The sequence below is a fragment of the Schistocerca nitens genome, chromosome 2 (assembly GCF_023898315.1).
Source record: "Schistocerca nitens isolate TAMUIC-IGC-003100 chromosome 2, iqSchNite1.1, whole genome shotgun sequence".
Lineage (NCBI taxonomy): Eukaryota > Metazoa > Arthropoda > Insecta > Orthoptera > Acrididae > Schistocerca > Schistocerca nitens.
This window is the reverse complement of record NC_064615.1, coordinates 139,843,340-139,857,168: the sequence shown is the minus strand read 5'-3', so window position 1 is coordinate 139,857,168 and position 13,829 is coordinate 139,843,340. Positions and strand designations below refer to the sequence as shown.

The 13,829-nt window shown below is 44.4% G+C and overlaps 1 protein-coding gene across 7 annotated transcripts in view; it reads left to right on the top strand.

Moving 5' to 3' along the window:
• LOC126235838 (choline-phosphate cytidylyltransferase A-like) overlaps window positions 1–13,829 on the top strand; it is a 116,718-nt gene that overhangs the window by 15,026 nt on the left and 87,863 nt on the right. For all 7 annotated transcript variants that reach the window (XM_049944695.1, XM_049944696.1, XM_049944701.1 and 4 more), the window contains one exon: window positions 4,377–4,485. In XM_049944695.1, the coding sequence (XP_049800652.1) occupies window positions 4,377–4,485 (109 nt within the window). The remainder of the gene's footprint in view (window positions 1–4,376; window positions 4,486–13,829) is intronic.

The following is a 13,829-nucleotide window of genomic DNA, read 5'->3' as shown; positions in this document are numbered from 1 at the left end:
GTGCTCCTCCTTGCTGGTCTCTCGCAGGGACTCTGTTGTCCTCTGCTGGCTGCGCATTGGCCATACCTGGATAACACACAGCTATTTATTGTGCCGTGAGGACCCACCTTTATGTAGCTGTGGGACAGCTTTGACTGTGGTCCATATCTTGTTGGACTGCCCACTTTTAACTCCGCATAGGCAGGCGTTTGCGCTGCCTGATACGCTTCTGCACTTTTATCAGATGACGTTGCGATGGCAGATTTAGTTTTGAGTTTTATTCATGCAGGGGGTTTTTATCGCTTGATCTAAGTGTTTGTCCTTTTTTTTGTGTTGAGTCTTTCCTTTGGCCTACGATTTTAGACTGGGGTTTTTAGTGTGTTTCTTGGTGGTTGGCTTTTCCTTTTTTTTTGTTTCTATGGTCGGTTAACCACTGTCACACTCTGTGTGATTTTAATTCCTTTTGTCTGGTCTCTGTCTGTGTCTTTCTTGTCCTGTGTTGTCTCTTGTCATCTCCACTGTTTCTTTTTATTCCTTGTGGGGCTTTCAAGTTCATGGAAAAAGGGACCGATGGCCCTAGTAGTCTGGTCCCTTCAATCCCACCAACCAACCAACCAACCAACCAACCAATTATTAGGGTTTCTTCCAGTTCCATTCACATATGGAGCGTGTTATAATAAGTCCTATCAGAGGGAAAGTGGCAGAAGAGATTGTTAATGATATTTTTCAAAGAATTATTAAATGGTTCTCTGAAAATGGAAACTCCCTGGATTTTGAGAAAATACACTACATGCACTTCTTTACAACAAATAGTCATACCAGCAATTGTTGTAGCTCATGAACAGACGTCAGTCAACAGGGTAGAATGCTGCAAACTTTCGGGTGTAAATATTGATGAAAACTTTAATTGGAAGCAGCATAGTACTGAGCTTCTCAAACAGTTGAATGCAATCACTTTTGCTCATCATATAATTCCTAGTATTGGAAACAAACAAATCAACCTCTGGTGTATTTTGCGTTTTACAACTCTATAATGTCCTATGGAATAATTTTCTGGGGTAACTCATCATTTAGGAAGAAAGAACATGTTGCATGAAAGCAAGCAGTACCAATAATGTGTAGTGGCAGCCTGCCGTCATCATGTCATGAGTTGGGCATTTTAAATGCACCATCACAATTAATATGTTTGCTAATGAAATTTGTCATAAATAATCCACCTCAATTTGAGAAGAATACTGATGTCCTTACCTACAACACCAGAGGAAAAAATTTGAGTGGCTCGGAAAGGAGTTCAGTATGCAGCATCAAAAATTTCTGACAGTATGACCAATAATATAAAATGTATTGACAGTGAGCAAAGCTAATATTAAATTTAACCTAAAATCCTTTCTCCTTAATAACTCCATTGGATGAATTTTTATTTAAAAACTGGTAGACTGTAAAAGAAACCTGGTTCAGTTGTATGAGTAGGACTAAAAAATAATGCATTCATTTATGATAACACTAGTTACAAACTGACTTGTTCCATTCATTTTGATAAAAGAATCACTCAAATCATGTATGTACATCTAGTACACAAATCTGCCACCCAAAACAGAAGAGAGTGGTTTTTATTATGTTCATTCATGGAACAACTCTTTCTGATGAACACGTCATGAGATTCCAAAATTAAACCTCAACAGCTGAAGTTATGAAGTAATGACTGTAAGGATTAAGACATCAAGTTAGAATACTCTGATAAATGAAAGTGCAAAGATTTTCAATAATTGTGAGGTGGCATCCTTTGTTGCACTAATTTCTTTCTGCAGTGCTACATCTAGATCTAGTAAAATAGACAGCTTCTTGGGCAAATAATGCACAATTTTGTGATTAGAAGATGCAAAGATGTTGTGCCTGGGTGAGGACAGTCTTGGACTCAAGAGTCTCTGAAATACACTCCTGAAAATTGAAATAAGAACACCGTGAATTCATTGTCCCAGGAAGGGGAAACTTTATTGACACATTCCTGGGGTCAGATACATCACATGATCACACTGACAGAACCACAGGCACATAGACACAGGCAACAGAGCATGCACAATGTCGGCACTAGTACAGTGTATATCCACCTTTCGCAGCAATGCAGGCTGCTATTCTCCCATGGAGACGATCGTAGAGATGCTGGATGTAGTCCTGTGGAACGGCTTGCCATGCCATTTCCACCTGGCGCCTCAGTTGGACCAGCGTTCGTGCTGGACGTGCAGACCGCGTGAGACGACGCTTCATCCAGTCCCAAACATGCTCAATGGGGGACAGATCCGGAGATCTTGCTGGCCAGGGTAGTTGACTTACACCTTCTAGAGCACGTTGGGTGGCACGGGATACATGCGGACGTGCATTGTCCTGTTGGAACAGCAAGTTCCCTTGCCGGTCTAGGAATGGTAGAACGATGGGTTCGATGACGGTTTGGATGTACCGTGCACTATTCAGTGTCCCCTCGACGATCACCAGTGGTGTACGGCCAGTGTAGGAGATCGCTCCCCACACCATGATGCCGGGTGTTGGCCCTGTGTGCCTCAGTCGTATGCAGTCCTGATTGTGGCGCTCACCTGCACGGCGCCAAACACGCATACGACCATCATTGGCACCAAGGCAGAAGCGTCTCTCATCGCTGAAGACGACACGTCTCCATTCGTCCCTCCATTCACGCCTGTCGCGACACCACTGGAGGCGGGCTGCACGATGTTGGGGCGTGAGCGGAAGACGGCCTAACGGTGTGCGGGACCGTAGCCCAGCTTCATGGAGACGGTTGCGAATGGTCCTCGCCGATACCCCAGGAGCAACAGTGTCCCTAATTTGCTGGGAAGTGGCGGTGCGGTCCCCTACGGCACTGCGTAGGATCCTACGGTCTTGGCGTGCATCCGTGCGTCGCTGCGGTCCGGTCCCAGGTCGACGGGCACGTGCACCTTCCGCCGACCACTGGCGACAACATCGATGTACTGTGGAGACCTCACGCCCCACGTGTTGAGCAATTCGGCGGTACGTCCACCCGGCCTCCCACATGCCCACTATACGCCCTCGCTCAAAGTCCGTCAACTGCACATACGGTTCACGTCCACGCTGTCGCGGCATGCTACCAGTGTTAAAGACTGCGATGGAGCTCCGTATGCCACGGCAAACTGGCTGACACTGACTGCGGCGGTGCACAAATGCTGCGCAGCTAGCGCCATTCGACGGCCAACACCGCGGTTCCTGGTGTGTCCGCTGTGCCGTGCATGTGATCATTGCTTGTACAGCCCTCTCGCAGTGTCCGGAGCAAGTATGGTGGGTCTGACACACCGGTGTCAATGTGTTCTTTTTTCCATTTCCAGGAGTGTATGTAATATTAGTTGTGAATGTGGATGCAGCTGTATTGGCCAGTTTGTGTGTGCAGTTTTCAAACCTCATACAGATCACCGACAGAAAATTAAAAATTGAGTTTTGGCAAAAGCTGAACAGTCTTACAATACATATTGATTTATGTTGGTGAAATGAGAATGTTACACATCCAGCTACAAGAAGCTAAGTCCTTAAAGTTGCCATAGATATCAGAAAATGCAAAAATAGTTTTAATCTGGTCAGTAGTTATAATTTTAGCAGTGCATGGAAGTAGATTTTTGGCAAAGTGAGGATAACAAGAAATTCACTGGGTTGTTTACATCTAGATGCAAGTGGTGTACCACTAGCCACTTGTCCATCACAAATATTGACTAGATTTTTGTGTATATGACATCTTGTTGATGATGACTGACCAATCACAGGTAGACTATTGGTTATAAATACCTCTACAGTACCATTCAAGGAGGTTACAATGTAACTGGATATATAAAAAATCAACTCACCAAATGGCAGCAGCATACACACAAAACAAAAACTTTCCTTCTCATGCTGTCCGGTAAGTCTCCTCTGACCTGCTGTTCTGGGTGACTTTTCTGAAATCTACCCCTCTTCCTAAACCTCCCCAGTCCTTTCCCATCGTCCCTCTTCCTCCCCTTCAACCCTTCTGCTTGAAGGAGGAGCCAATAGCTCCGAAAGCTTGTATACTTATAACCTTCTCTTATGTGCTTGTTCTGCTGCTGCTTGGTGGGTATATTTTTTATCTGTCCAATTACATTATACTCAAGAGGGCTAGTTAACCTGATGAAGACAATAGAGATAATTGATGAAGTTATATTCGAAGCAGTGAGATGACTGAGAAAATTTTACTACAGAAGAAAAGTTTCCATCAGCTATGTAACTTTAAACAGTGTGCCATTATTATTGATTTGTGACATATTATTAAGTTTTTGTGCACTAGTGAGTTCATGAAGTTTGTTTTTGTTGTTATTATTATTAATATTGGAGCATAAATTCACTATCTGTAAACGTATATATTTCAGTCCATCTGCAAGCCAGCACCATTTAGTGATGAGCCTGAGGCAGCAGCTGAACGTGAACGCTGTGATTACAGCCAGCGTGTTTCTTTCAAGATGGCAAAATCTGGAAACGGTGATCAAATATTTAATGAACTATATACTCCCAATTTGGCTCACTTTGATTATCAAATATTCCCAAAGGTTCATAATAGATATCTAAGAAAGACTATTTGCTTGAAATCTATAATTTAATTTCATTGGTGACCTATTATGTTGATTAGATTGTATTTAAATAAAATCCAAAAGGACATGGTGATTCGTAGTAATAGACAACCCCAAAATGAAAAGACAAATGTAAACACCTGCAATAAAGTGAGGTAGATAAGAACCACTATACAACAGGTGAAAGGCATTCAGTATTGAAATTTTTCACTTTATCCACATCCAGCCAACTTTGACCCATTACATGATGGGAATAGGAGAGTACAGACTGAGATTTGAGAATGAACTGAAAGCCTAAATGATTATGATGCAAATATTGAATATGTATATCATCCATATTAACCATTATGCCACACACAGATATGTTCTATGGTGTGCCATAAATGATGTCAAGGTTTATACACATTTCTGCCCTGGGGTACTCAAATATCTGATCTGAATCACTGTTCGACATTTGCATTCTTTATTGCAAATGCTCACAATTTAATTAGCCTTTTTTATGGAGTTCCAGCTAAATTATAACTTCTCCATGGGTATCTGCTGTTCTCTCTCACTCAGAAAATTAAGAAATTTGAGAGGGCAGTGTTAAAACTTAATTAATACTTTGCATTACATATGCCATTTCTAAATAAAATTTTGGTGTTCAAAAAAATTAAAATAAAAAAAAAATCTCTAAATGTGGGAATTATTTCAGCCACACCATCTACCAGTTTGTAGAATTTTCTGGTTTTCAGCAGAGTTGACATAGTTGGAGATATGACAGTGACCTCATGTTTGATCCATGTTATCTGCACCTGAAAATGATTTGGTCAGTTGTCAAAATATTTGTGCACAATAATAGAATTGTGCAATTTAGTGGAAACTTAAAAATGTTACAGTTAGTCAGTCACATAAAGAAAAAATGTATACATGACAAATAATAAGTCTCTTTGCCGCCTGCAGAAAGCTGTGTCATGTAGTCAATCAGTTGGTAGACTGTGATTCCTGATCTTTGTGTAATATTACAATAACTTATTTACACCTTGTAAATTCACTAAAATTTTACTGCAGAATCATAATCACTGGAAACTCGAGGTTTGAATATCAACAACACTAGGGAAAGGATGGATTGCTACTCACTTTAAAGATGACACGTTGAGTTGCAGACAGTCCCAACAAAAAGAGCCAGTTACAAAAGTGTGTCCCCTTCATCACTGAATACCACACCGGACTGGAAAAACTAAACGACATTCTTTGTCAGGACTTTGATTATCTATTGTCCTGATCCTACATAAGGTCTTTCCCACCACTCCTAAATTAGTGTCACTACCCACTGCCACAAGAATTGTATCCCAGTAGAAGACCCAGGTGCAAGATCTATGCAATCCACCCACTCATCACTTTCTATGCCTGTCCTGTCACAGTGAAAGCAACCATGTCTTACATCAGCTCTGCTGCAACCATTGCACAGCCTTTTGTATTGGTATGGCTACCTAGTAACTGTCCACCAAGATAAATGGCCACCACCAAACTGTGACCAAGAGCAGAGTAGACCACCATAAGGCACAATTTGCTGCTGAACATAACATTCTTGATTTCAGTGGCTGCTTCACAACCTGGTCCATCTGGATCTTTACGTTCACCACCAACTTTTTTGAACTGCAGAGATGGGAGTTATCTATACAGCACATTCTCTGCTCCCAAAAATATCCCACCCTCAACCTACAATATGCTACTGTCCCCACACCCTCCGACCAAGTTTCCGCCCATATGTCGTATCACCTCCTCCATTTTTATGCCCCTTCACCCTCATTGTGCACTGCCCTCTGCCAATGCAACTGCCCATCCTTTCCACTTCACTGCTCTTCTCCTTTCCCTCTATCCATTTTTGTCCTCAATAGCCATCTCCCAACATTGCGCTTGACAGTCTCGTCAGGCTGCCATCTAGTCCATGCACTCCCTGCCAGACAGCATTCTTCCCCCCAGCCATACCCTGCTACTGCTCCTATTTCCCCGCACACCCCGGATTGCTCTTCACATGATAGTTGCATTCCGGTCAGAGCTGCCAATGCTGGCAGTCATATGTGCATGAGTGTACTTGTTTGTGTGAATGTGTGTGTGTTTTTTCTTTACTGAAAAAGGCTTTGGCCAAAACCTAATGTGTAAAATTCCTTCCATTGTGCTTATCTGCAACTCAGCGGGCCATCTTTACTGAGTAGCAGTCTATCCTTTTCCTGATATTATTGAGTCATAAACTTATTGTTAAATACAGGGACAGGGAAAAATATATGGAAACACCACAAGAAATGCATGCTTGAAAATAAATTCAGATGCTAGCCAAGCCTGCAGATTATTTTGTAGTATTTGACCACGAGCGACATCCGTGCAATGTCCTCAAAACATTACAAATGTTAGTCACGGTCAGAACAGTGTTCTTTGTAGCTGTGAGTGCATTATGTTGGAGCTAAGTGAAGTCAAATGTAGGCAGATTGTTGGTTATCATATCGTGGGCATTTTTGTAACCAAGGGAACCAAAATGGTTGGCATTTCAAGAGACTACATCTCAAACTCTGACAAAAATAAAGAGGACAACGGATGCGAAAATCACTACAGAACTGATTGTTGCACTCGCAGGCCATGTCAGCACCAAAACCACACAAAGAGAACTCTATAAACAGGAATTCCAAAACCATTCATCAGTGATGCTAATGTCCATAAAAGGAAAATGTGGTGCCAAAGCCATCAAACCTGTCATTTAGTCTGGCAAGTGTTGTTTCACAGTGTTTCCAACTTGTGACTGGGTTTATGTCCCGAGAGTGAAACACTGCAGGGGTTTGGTGGTGATTTTAGGCAGTCATATTGTGGTATTCCATGGACCCTATGTGTACTCTGAAATGTCACATTACTGCCAACGATTATGTGAGCATTTTGGCTGATCAGTTCCATCTCATGGTACAACGTTTGTTCCCCAATTGTGATGCCTTGTTAAAAGACGACAGGGCCCCTGATTGCACAGCTCACATTGTCCAGGACTGGTTTTGTGAGCATAAGGATTAACTGGCGCATCCCCCAGCCACCGCAATTGTGCAATCGACAAACCTTAGTGTTATTGAGCCTTTGCGATGTGACTTGGAGAGAAGGGTGCATGATCACTGTCCCCCCCACCCCCTCCCTCCATTGTTACCTGAACTTGCCACTATTTTGCAGGGAGAATAGCATAAGATTTATCCATTTCAAGATGACTGGAAGCTGTTTCGAATGCCAGCAGGTTTCCTACACTGTATTAGGCATGGTAATGTGTTGTGGTTTTGGTGTTCCTATATTTTTGTCCAACCCCTATAAGCAGCAGTTTAACATTACCATGCGAAAATCGGAGATGTTAAAGTTGCAAAAGATATTATCGTGTCAAATATGCTAAGGTAGTGCAAATTAATGTAAAAGTTGCTTTCTTCTTTCATTGTGACAACAAAATTGATCTCGAGTCAGGAAAGCATTACAAGCTGCCTATGAGAATGTTTTGCAGCTGAACTAAAAGTGATGTTTGTATTGCCAACACTATCTATCTCCTTAGTAAACTTGTCAACGTTCCTGAAGGACAGCCACCCAGGGGGCTTGCGGCTCTTTGGAAAGTTCGAGCTTGGCTGCCACGGGACCCCAGCTTTTGCAGCATATTTTCCCTTCCATGTTGCATATCTACCCTCTTGCTGTCTGGCATGTTTTTGGAATGTGTACTGAATTTTCAGTAGCTGACATCAGAAAAGTCTCTCCCTGATTTTCATTCCTCTTTTTTTTTCCTTGTTCACCTTTTCCTATCCTTCCTTCGGTGTTTGAGGTTCCTCATTTTCTTCTTCCTGCCTGTGCACTCCTGAAGGCTGGCTGATGCATCTGATGTGTAACAGGTGACTGGGTAACAAGTAATTCCCAGCCATGTGTCAATAGGTAGGGTTCACACTTACCCCCTGGTACAGGCCAGGCCCAGGGAGGGGTGATTGCCTTGGTTCGAAAATTGCCAGTTGGTCCCTCTGTCAGATGTTCGGCAGGTGTGACCTGAGGTGTGAACCGTCACCTAAGGAGGGTGCGCTCCCCCTCTGAGGGGGCCCCTAGTTGGAAGAAGCACGCCATCAGAGATGCTGGCAATCCTGCGGGATTTTCTTGCAGTGAGCCAGTTGCCTTCTTATCAGTCAACATCTACCAAATGCAAATGGAATAAAGCTCACAATTCAAAGACCCTCCCTTCTGCATCACGGTTTCTCATGGTTTCAAATACTGAAGATTACCAGTCTTTGCATCAGCAAATCTGTTTATTATTCAGAAACGTGCTGATGCAGTTTCTATCCCTGTGAAATCCTGCTCTCATTTACGATGCAGTGACATTTTGCTTTTGGAGATGACTTCTGATTCTCAAGCACAACTACTGCTCGCAGTTTCGCTCCTCCACAATTATGCTGCTTTTGTCGAGGCCCGTCACACAGTGAAATATTCACGCGATGTTATTTACACTAGGCTGCTCGATGGTCTGACCGAGGCAGAAATCCAAACTTACGTCTCTGATCAGGGCGTCATTGCAATCCGTCAGGTGGTGAAACAGGTAGATGCATCTTTAGTGCTCAAATGCACTCTGTTTCTCACATTTGATGTAGTGGTGCTTCCGTCAGACATCAAAGCAGGCTATGAAGTTATCACAGTCACAGCATACATTCTGCACCTGATGTGCTGCTATATTTGTCATCATTACAACCATATTTTAATGTCCTATCGACACCCGCCAAGTGTGTAACCTGTGGTAGGGTTGCCCACAAGGGTGATTGTTTGCCAACTCCTCCCCACTGCATCAGTTGCAATGCTGAACGTGCAGCCCCCACCTGAGATAGTCCCACATATCTCGATGAACGGGCCATCCAGGAGATCTGGGTGAAGAAAAGTGCCTTATCCTGTCGTTTGCAAGTGGAAAACCCTGATGTTTACCGTCTAGCACTTACATTACTGTTCTTGCTACTTCTCGCTTCACGACGGACATGGCCCCGCAGACATGTGACCTCGACTTAAGCACCGCAATTTTAAAATCTCCCAGTGTCACGGTAGCAACCCCGTCTCCTCCTCCGGCTCTGCAGTAAGCCACCGAACTTTCGCTCATGGGACAAAGTCACCTGCTACACCACCAGCTGCTCAGAAAGGACAGAAGGAATACTCCTGCATTGACTTCTTACGTCCCTCCAGCCGACAAACATCTGAATTGTCATCTGCCACCCACAAAGGCTCCAAGAAATCAGAGGCAAATGGTCTTTCCCTTTACTGACTTGGAGATATTCTTCAACAGTATTGCAGTATGATGCTCTCACCTGGCCGACCTCTGTGTTGCCGGTGTGCACCACCAACCTTCTCTTTGCCTTGGACTCGGCAAACTGACAGAGGGAGAATGCCGACGCTTTTGTAAGTCTTGTGGAGCAGGATCCTCCACCCTCTGCCCCCGGAAGCAGTGAGTCTTCAAAGGTTGACACTTAGCAGCCATTGAGATGACACCCCTTCAATTTTTCTCTCCTCGTCATGATTCTCCTCCAATGGAATGTTTGCAGCCTTAGATCCAAAAAAGAGGAATTAAGACTGCTCTTGGAATAAAAGCGTCCCCTTGCTCTCTGTCTTCATGAAACAAAATTACATCCCCATGATCGCTTTGACCTCTCGCATTTCTTTCCAGTCTGCTTTGTCCTTCCCCTTGAGGATGGCCTTCCACCTCGTAGGGGTGTCATGCAGCTCATCTAGGATGATGTTCATAGGCAAAACCATCTCTGTGCCTAACGGGTTTCAAGCTGTTATAGTCCGCATTTTTCTTCCTCACTTCACCTTTTCCTTTTCTACCGTTTACGTCCTTCTGTCATTCAGTGTCACCATGGCATACTTCCTCCAGCTTACTGGGCAACTCCCTCACCCCTTTCTTTAATGTGCACCATCCCCTTTTGGGGTTCTCCTGGAGGCTGGCTGTGAGGTGCCCTCTTGGCTGACGTTCTCAATAAACTTAACCTCATCTGTCTTAATACGGGAGCACTCGCGTTCCTTTCAGACTCCATGCACATTATTTCCATTCGGACCTCTCCTTCTGTACTGCCCAGCTTGGCCGTCATCTCAAGTGGTCCATTCTCTCTGACACACACTCGAGCAACCATTTCCCATGTGCTGCCCATTTGTGCCTATGTGCACACTAAATGGCAGCTTTCTAAGGCCGACTGGAGGCTTTACCCCTCCCTGGTGACATTTGACGAACATTTCCCTAGTTGTGATGACCAGGTAGACTACCTTATCAGTGTTATCCTTACTGCCGCAGAACGTTCCATTCCCAGCTCTTGCTCTTCATCTTCACCTCACCATGTCCCTGTCCCTTGGTGGCCTGAGGTATGCCAAGGCACAATTTGTGAGTGCTCTCTGCGTTTTTAACCATTATCTTATGGTGGCAAACTGTATTCGTAATAAACAATGGTGGTGAACTGTATTCATTATAAACAGTTGCAGGCACAGTTTCATTGCATTCTTCGGGACAGCAGAAAAGCTAGCTGGATTTCATTTACTAGTTCTTTTAACAGTTCCACTCCCTCTTCTTTTGTGTGGGCTAACCTCCGACGGGTCTCTGGGGCCAAGGTCCATTCTCCAATTTCCGGCCTGATTGTAGCAGATGATGTCATAGTGCACCCTGTTGCTATCTCAAGCACCTTGGGCCGCTGTTTTGTGGAGAATTCGAGCTCCAACCGCTATCACCCTGTGCCTTCCTCCATCAGAAATGAGTGGAGGAGGCTCAGGTGGTATTCTTCTCTTCTCAGAATTGTGAGTGCTACAGTGCCACCTTTACTATGAGGAAGCTAGATCATGCTCTCCAGTTCATGCCGATCTCTGTCCAGAGCCAGATGATGTTCACATTGAGATGTTGAAGAACCATTCTCTTGTGGGCAAGCCCTTTCTCCTTCATACATACAATTGCACCTGGGCAAAGGGCACGTTTCCCAGATGCTGGCTTGAAGCCTCTGTCATACCCATACCTAAGCACGGTAAGGACAAACACCTGCCTTGTAGCTACCTTCCCATTTCTGGTGATGGAACGTATGATTCATGCCCAGCTGGTATGGTGGCTTGAATCTCACAATTTACTAACCATTGCTCAGTGTGGATTTTGAGTGCACTTTTGTGCAGTTGACCATCTTGTCACTTTTTCAATCAATGTTATGAAGGCTGAAATACCAGACTGTGACCATGTTTTTCGAGTTGGAGAAAGCGTATGACACTGGCTGGGGGACTGGTATCCTCCTCACACTCTACACGTGGGGCTTCCGAGGCTGCCTGCCCCATTTCCTTCAGTAATTTTTAAAAGACCGAGTTTTCGAGGTACCCTTGGGTTTGCCTTGTTGGACACCTTCGTCCAGGAAAACGATTTGCCTCAGGGTTCTGTCCTGAGCATCGTCCTCTTTGCTACCACCATTAACCCTATTACGGCCTGTCTCCTGCTGGGCACCTCGGGCTCCCTTTTTGTTGGTTTTGTCAGCTATTGCAGTTCACAGACTTGCCTCCTTGAGTGTTGTCTTCAGCATTGTGTCGATCATCTTTACTCATGGAGCATCAACAATGACTTTCACTTTTCCACTGACAAAACTATTGTACCAATTTCAGGTGGCACAGTAGGATCTTCCACTGTTTTTACATCTTGGGCCTGTTGCTCTTCCATTTGTTGAAACTATGAAATTTCTGGGGCTCGTGCTTGATAGAAAACTTTCTTGGTCCTTCCATATGTCTTACCTGACTGCCCATTGTACCTGGTCCCTTTGTGTCCTACGTGTCCTTAGCGGTACTTCCTGGGGAGTGGATCGAACCACCCTCCTCCGTTTGTATCGGTCTCTTGTTCGTTCGAAACTAGACTATTGGTATTTCGTTTTTGCATCTGCACATCACTCCATCTTATGCCGCCTCAATACACTCCACCATTGTGGCATCCATTTGGCCACTGGTGTGTTTTACACTAGCCCGGTTGATCATCTGTGTGCAGAAGCTGCCAAGCTACCACTGTCATACTGCCATGATTTTCTCCTCAGCAGATACACATGACGTTTGTCTGCCATGTCTGGCCACCCATTCTATGCCTCATTCTCCAATTACTGCTTTGATCGCCAGTATGGGGTGTGTCCATCTTCTCTGTTATCTCATGGAATTTGCTTTTGGTGTTGCTCCAGCAGCTTAACTTCACGCTACCTGCCACTTTCCCAGTGGCTGTGAACCCTTCACCATCTTGGCTTCGTGTGCCAGTCCTTGTTCAACTTGGACTTCAGTCGCTTTCTAAGGACACTACTCTGGACTTCTCTATCGCTGTAAGTTTCTCGACCTGCGCACGGAACATCACAATGTGCCTTTGTGTACACTGATGGCTGTCAGACTAACCGTGGTGTCATTTTGTCCGGTGTGCCTTCATCATTGGCATCGACACTTTTCGGTATCGACTTCCAGAACACTGCTCAGTATTTACAGTGGAGCTCTTTGCCGTGTATCAAGCCATGCAGTACATCTGGCGACACAGGCTTTCAAATTGTGTCATTTGCTCAGACACTCTCAGTGCCCTTTCGAAGCCTGTGTGTGCTGTACCCTGTACATCCCTTAGTGTAACAGATCCAGAAAAGCTTTCATTTGCGCACTGTTGATGGAGCCACTGTGATGTTAATGTGGGGTCCCTGATCAAGTCGGTCTGATGGGGAAAAGGGGTTGTGACACTGCAGTCCTTGAACCTCAGCCTGCTGGTACTTCCATTCCCTCAGGTGACCCCTGTGTTGTCCTGTGTCAGCAGGTGGTGTCACTTTGGAGTCACCACTGGTCTTCCTTTAATGGGAACAAGCTCCGGGGAATTAAACCTTTCCCAGCAGCTTGGCCAACCTCCTCGGCCCTCTCGCCACAAGATCATCACTTTAGCTACATTGTATATTGAACACTGTCTTTTTAGCCATCGCCATTTCTTAAGTGGTGATCCCCCACCAATATGTGCTCAGTGTCCTCAACTGTTGATGGTTCGCCATTTCCTGATGGAATGCTCTTTTTTTTTAACCACATAAGTTCTAATTTATGTTTGCTGTCTGAGTTATCAGCCATTTTAGTAAATAACACACGGGCTGTGGACTGCATTTTACTTATTATCAATCGTAGCAATATGGCAAAGGACATTTAATCTTTAGTTCAGGATCTCCGTTGTCTCTATGCAGTATTTTATGGACCTTTCTCCAAGTCCATGTTTTTAGCTGTCTTTCCTTCCGTCGA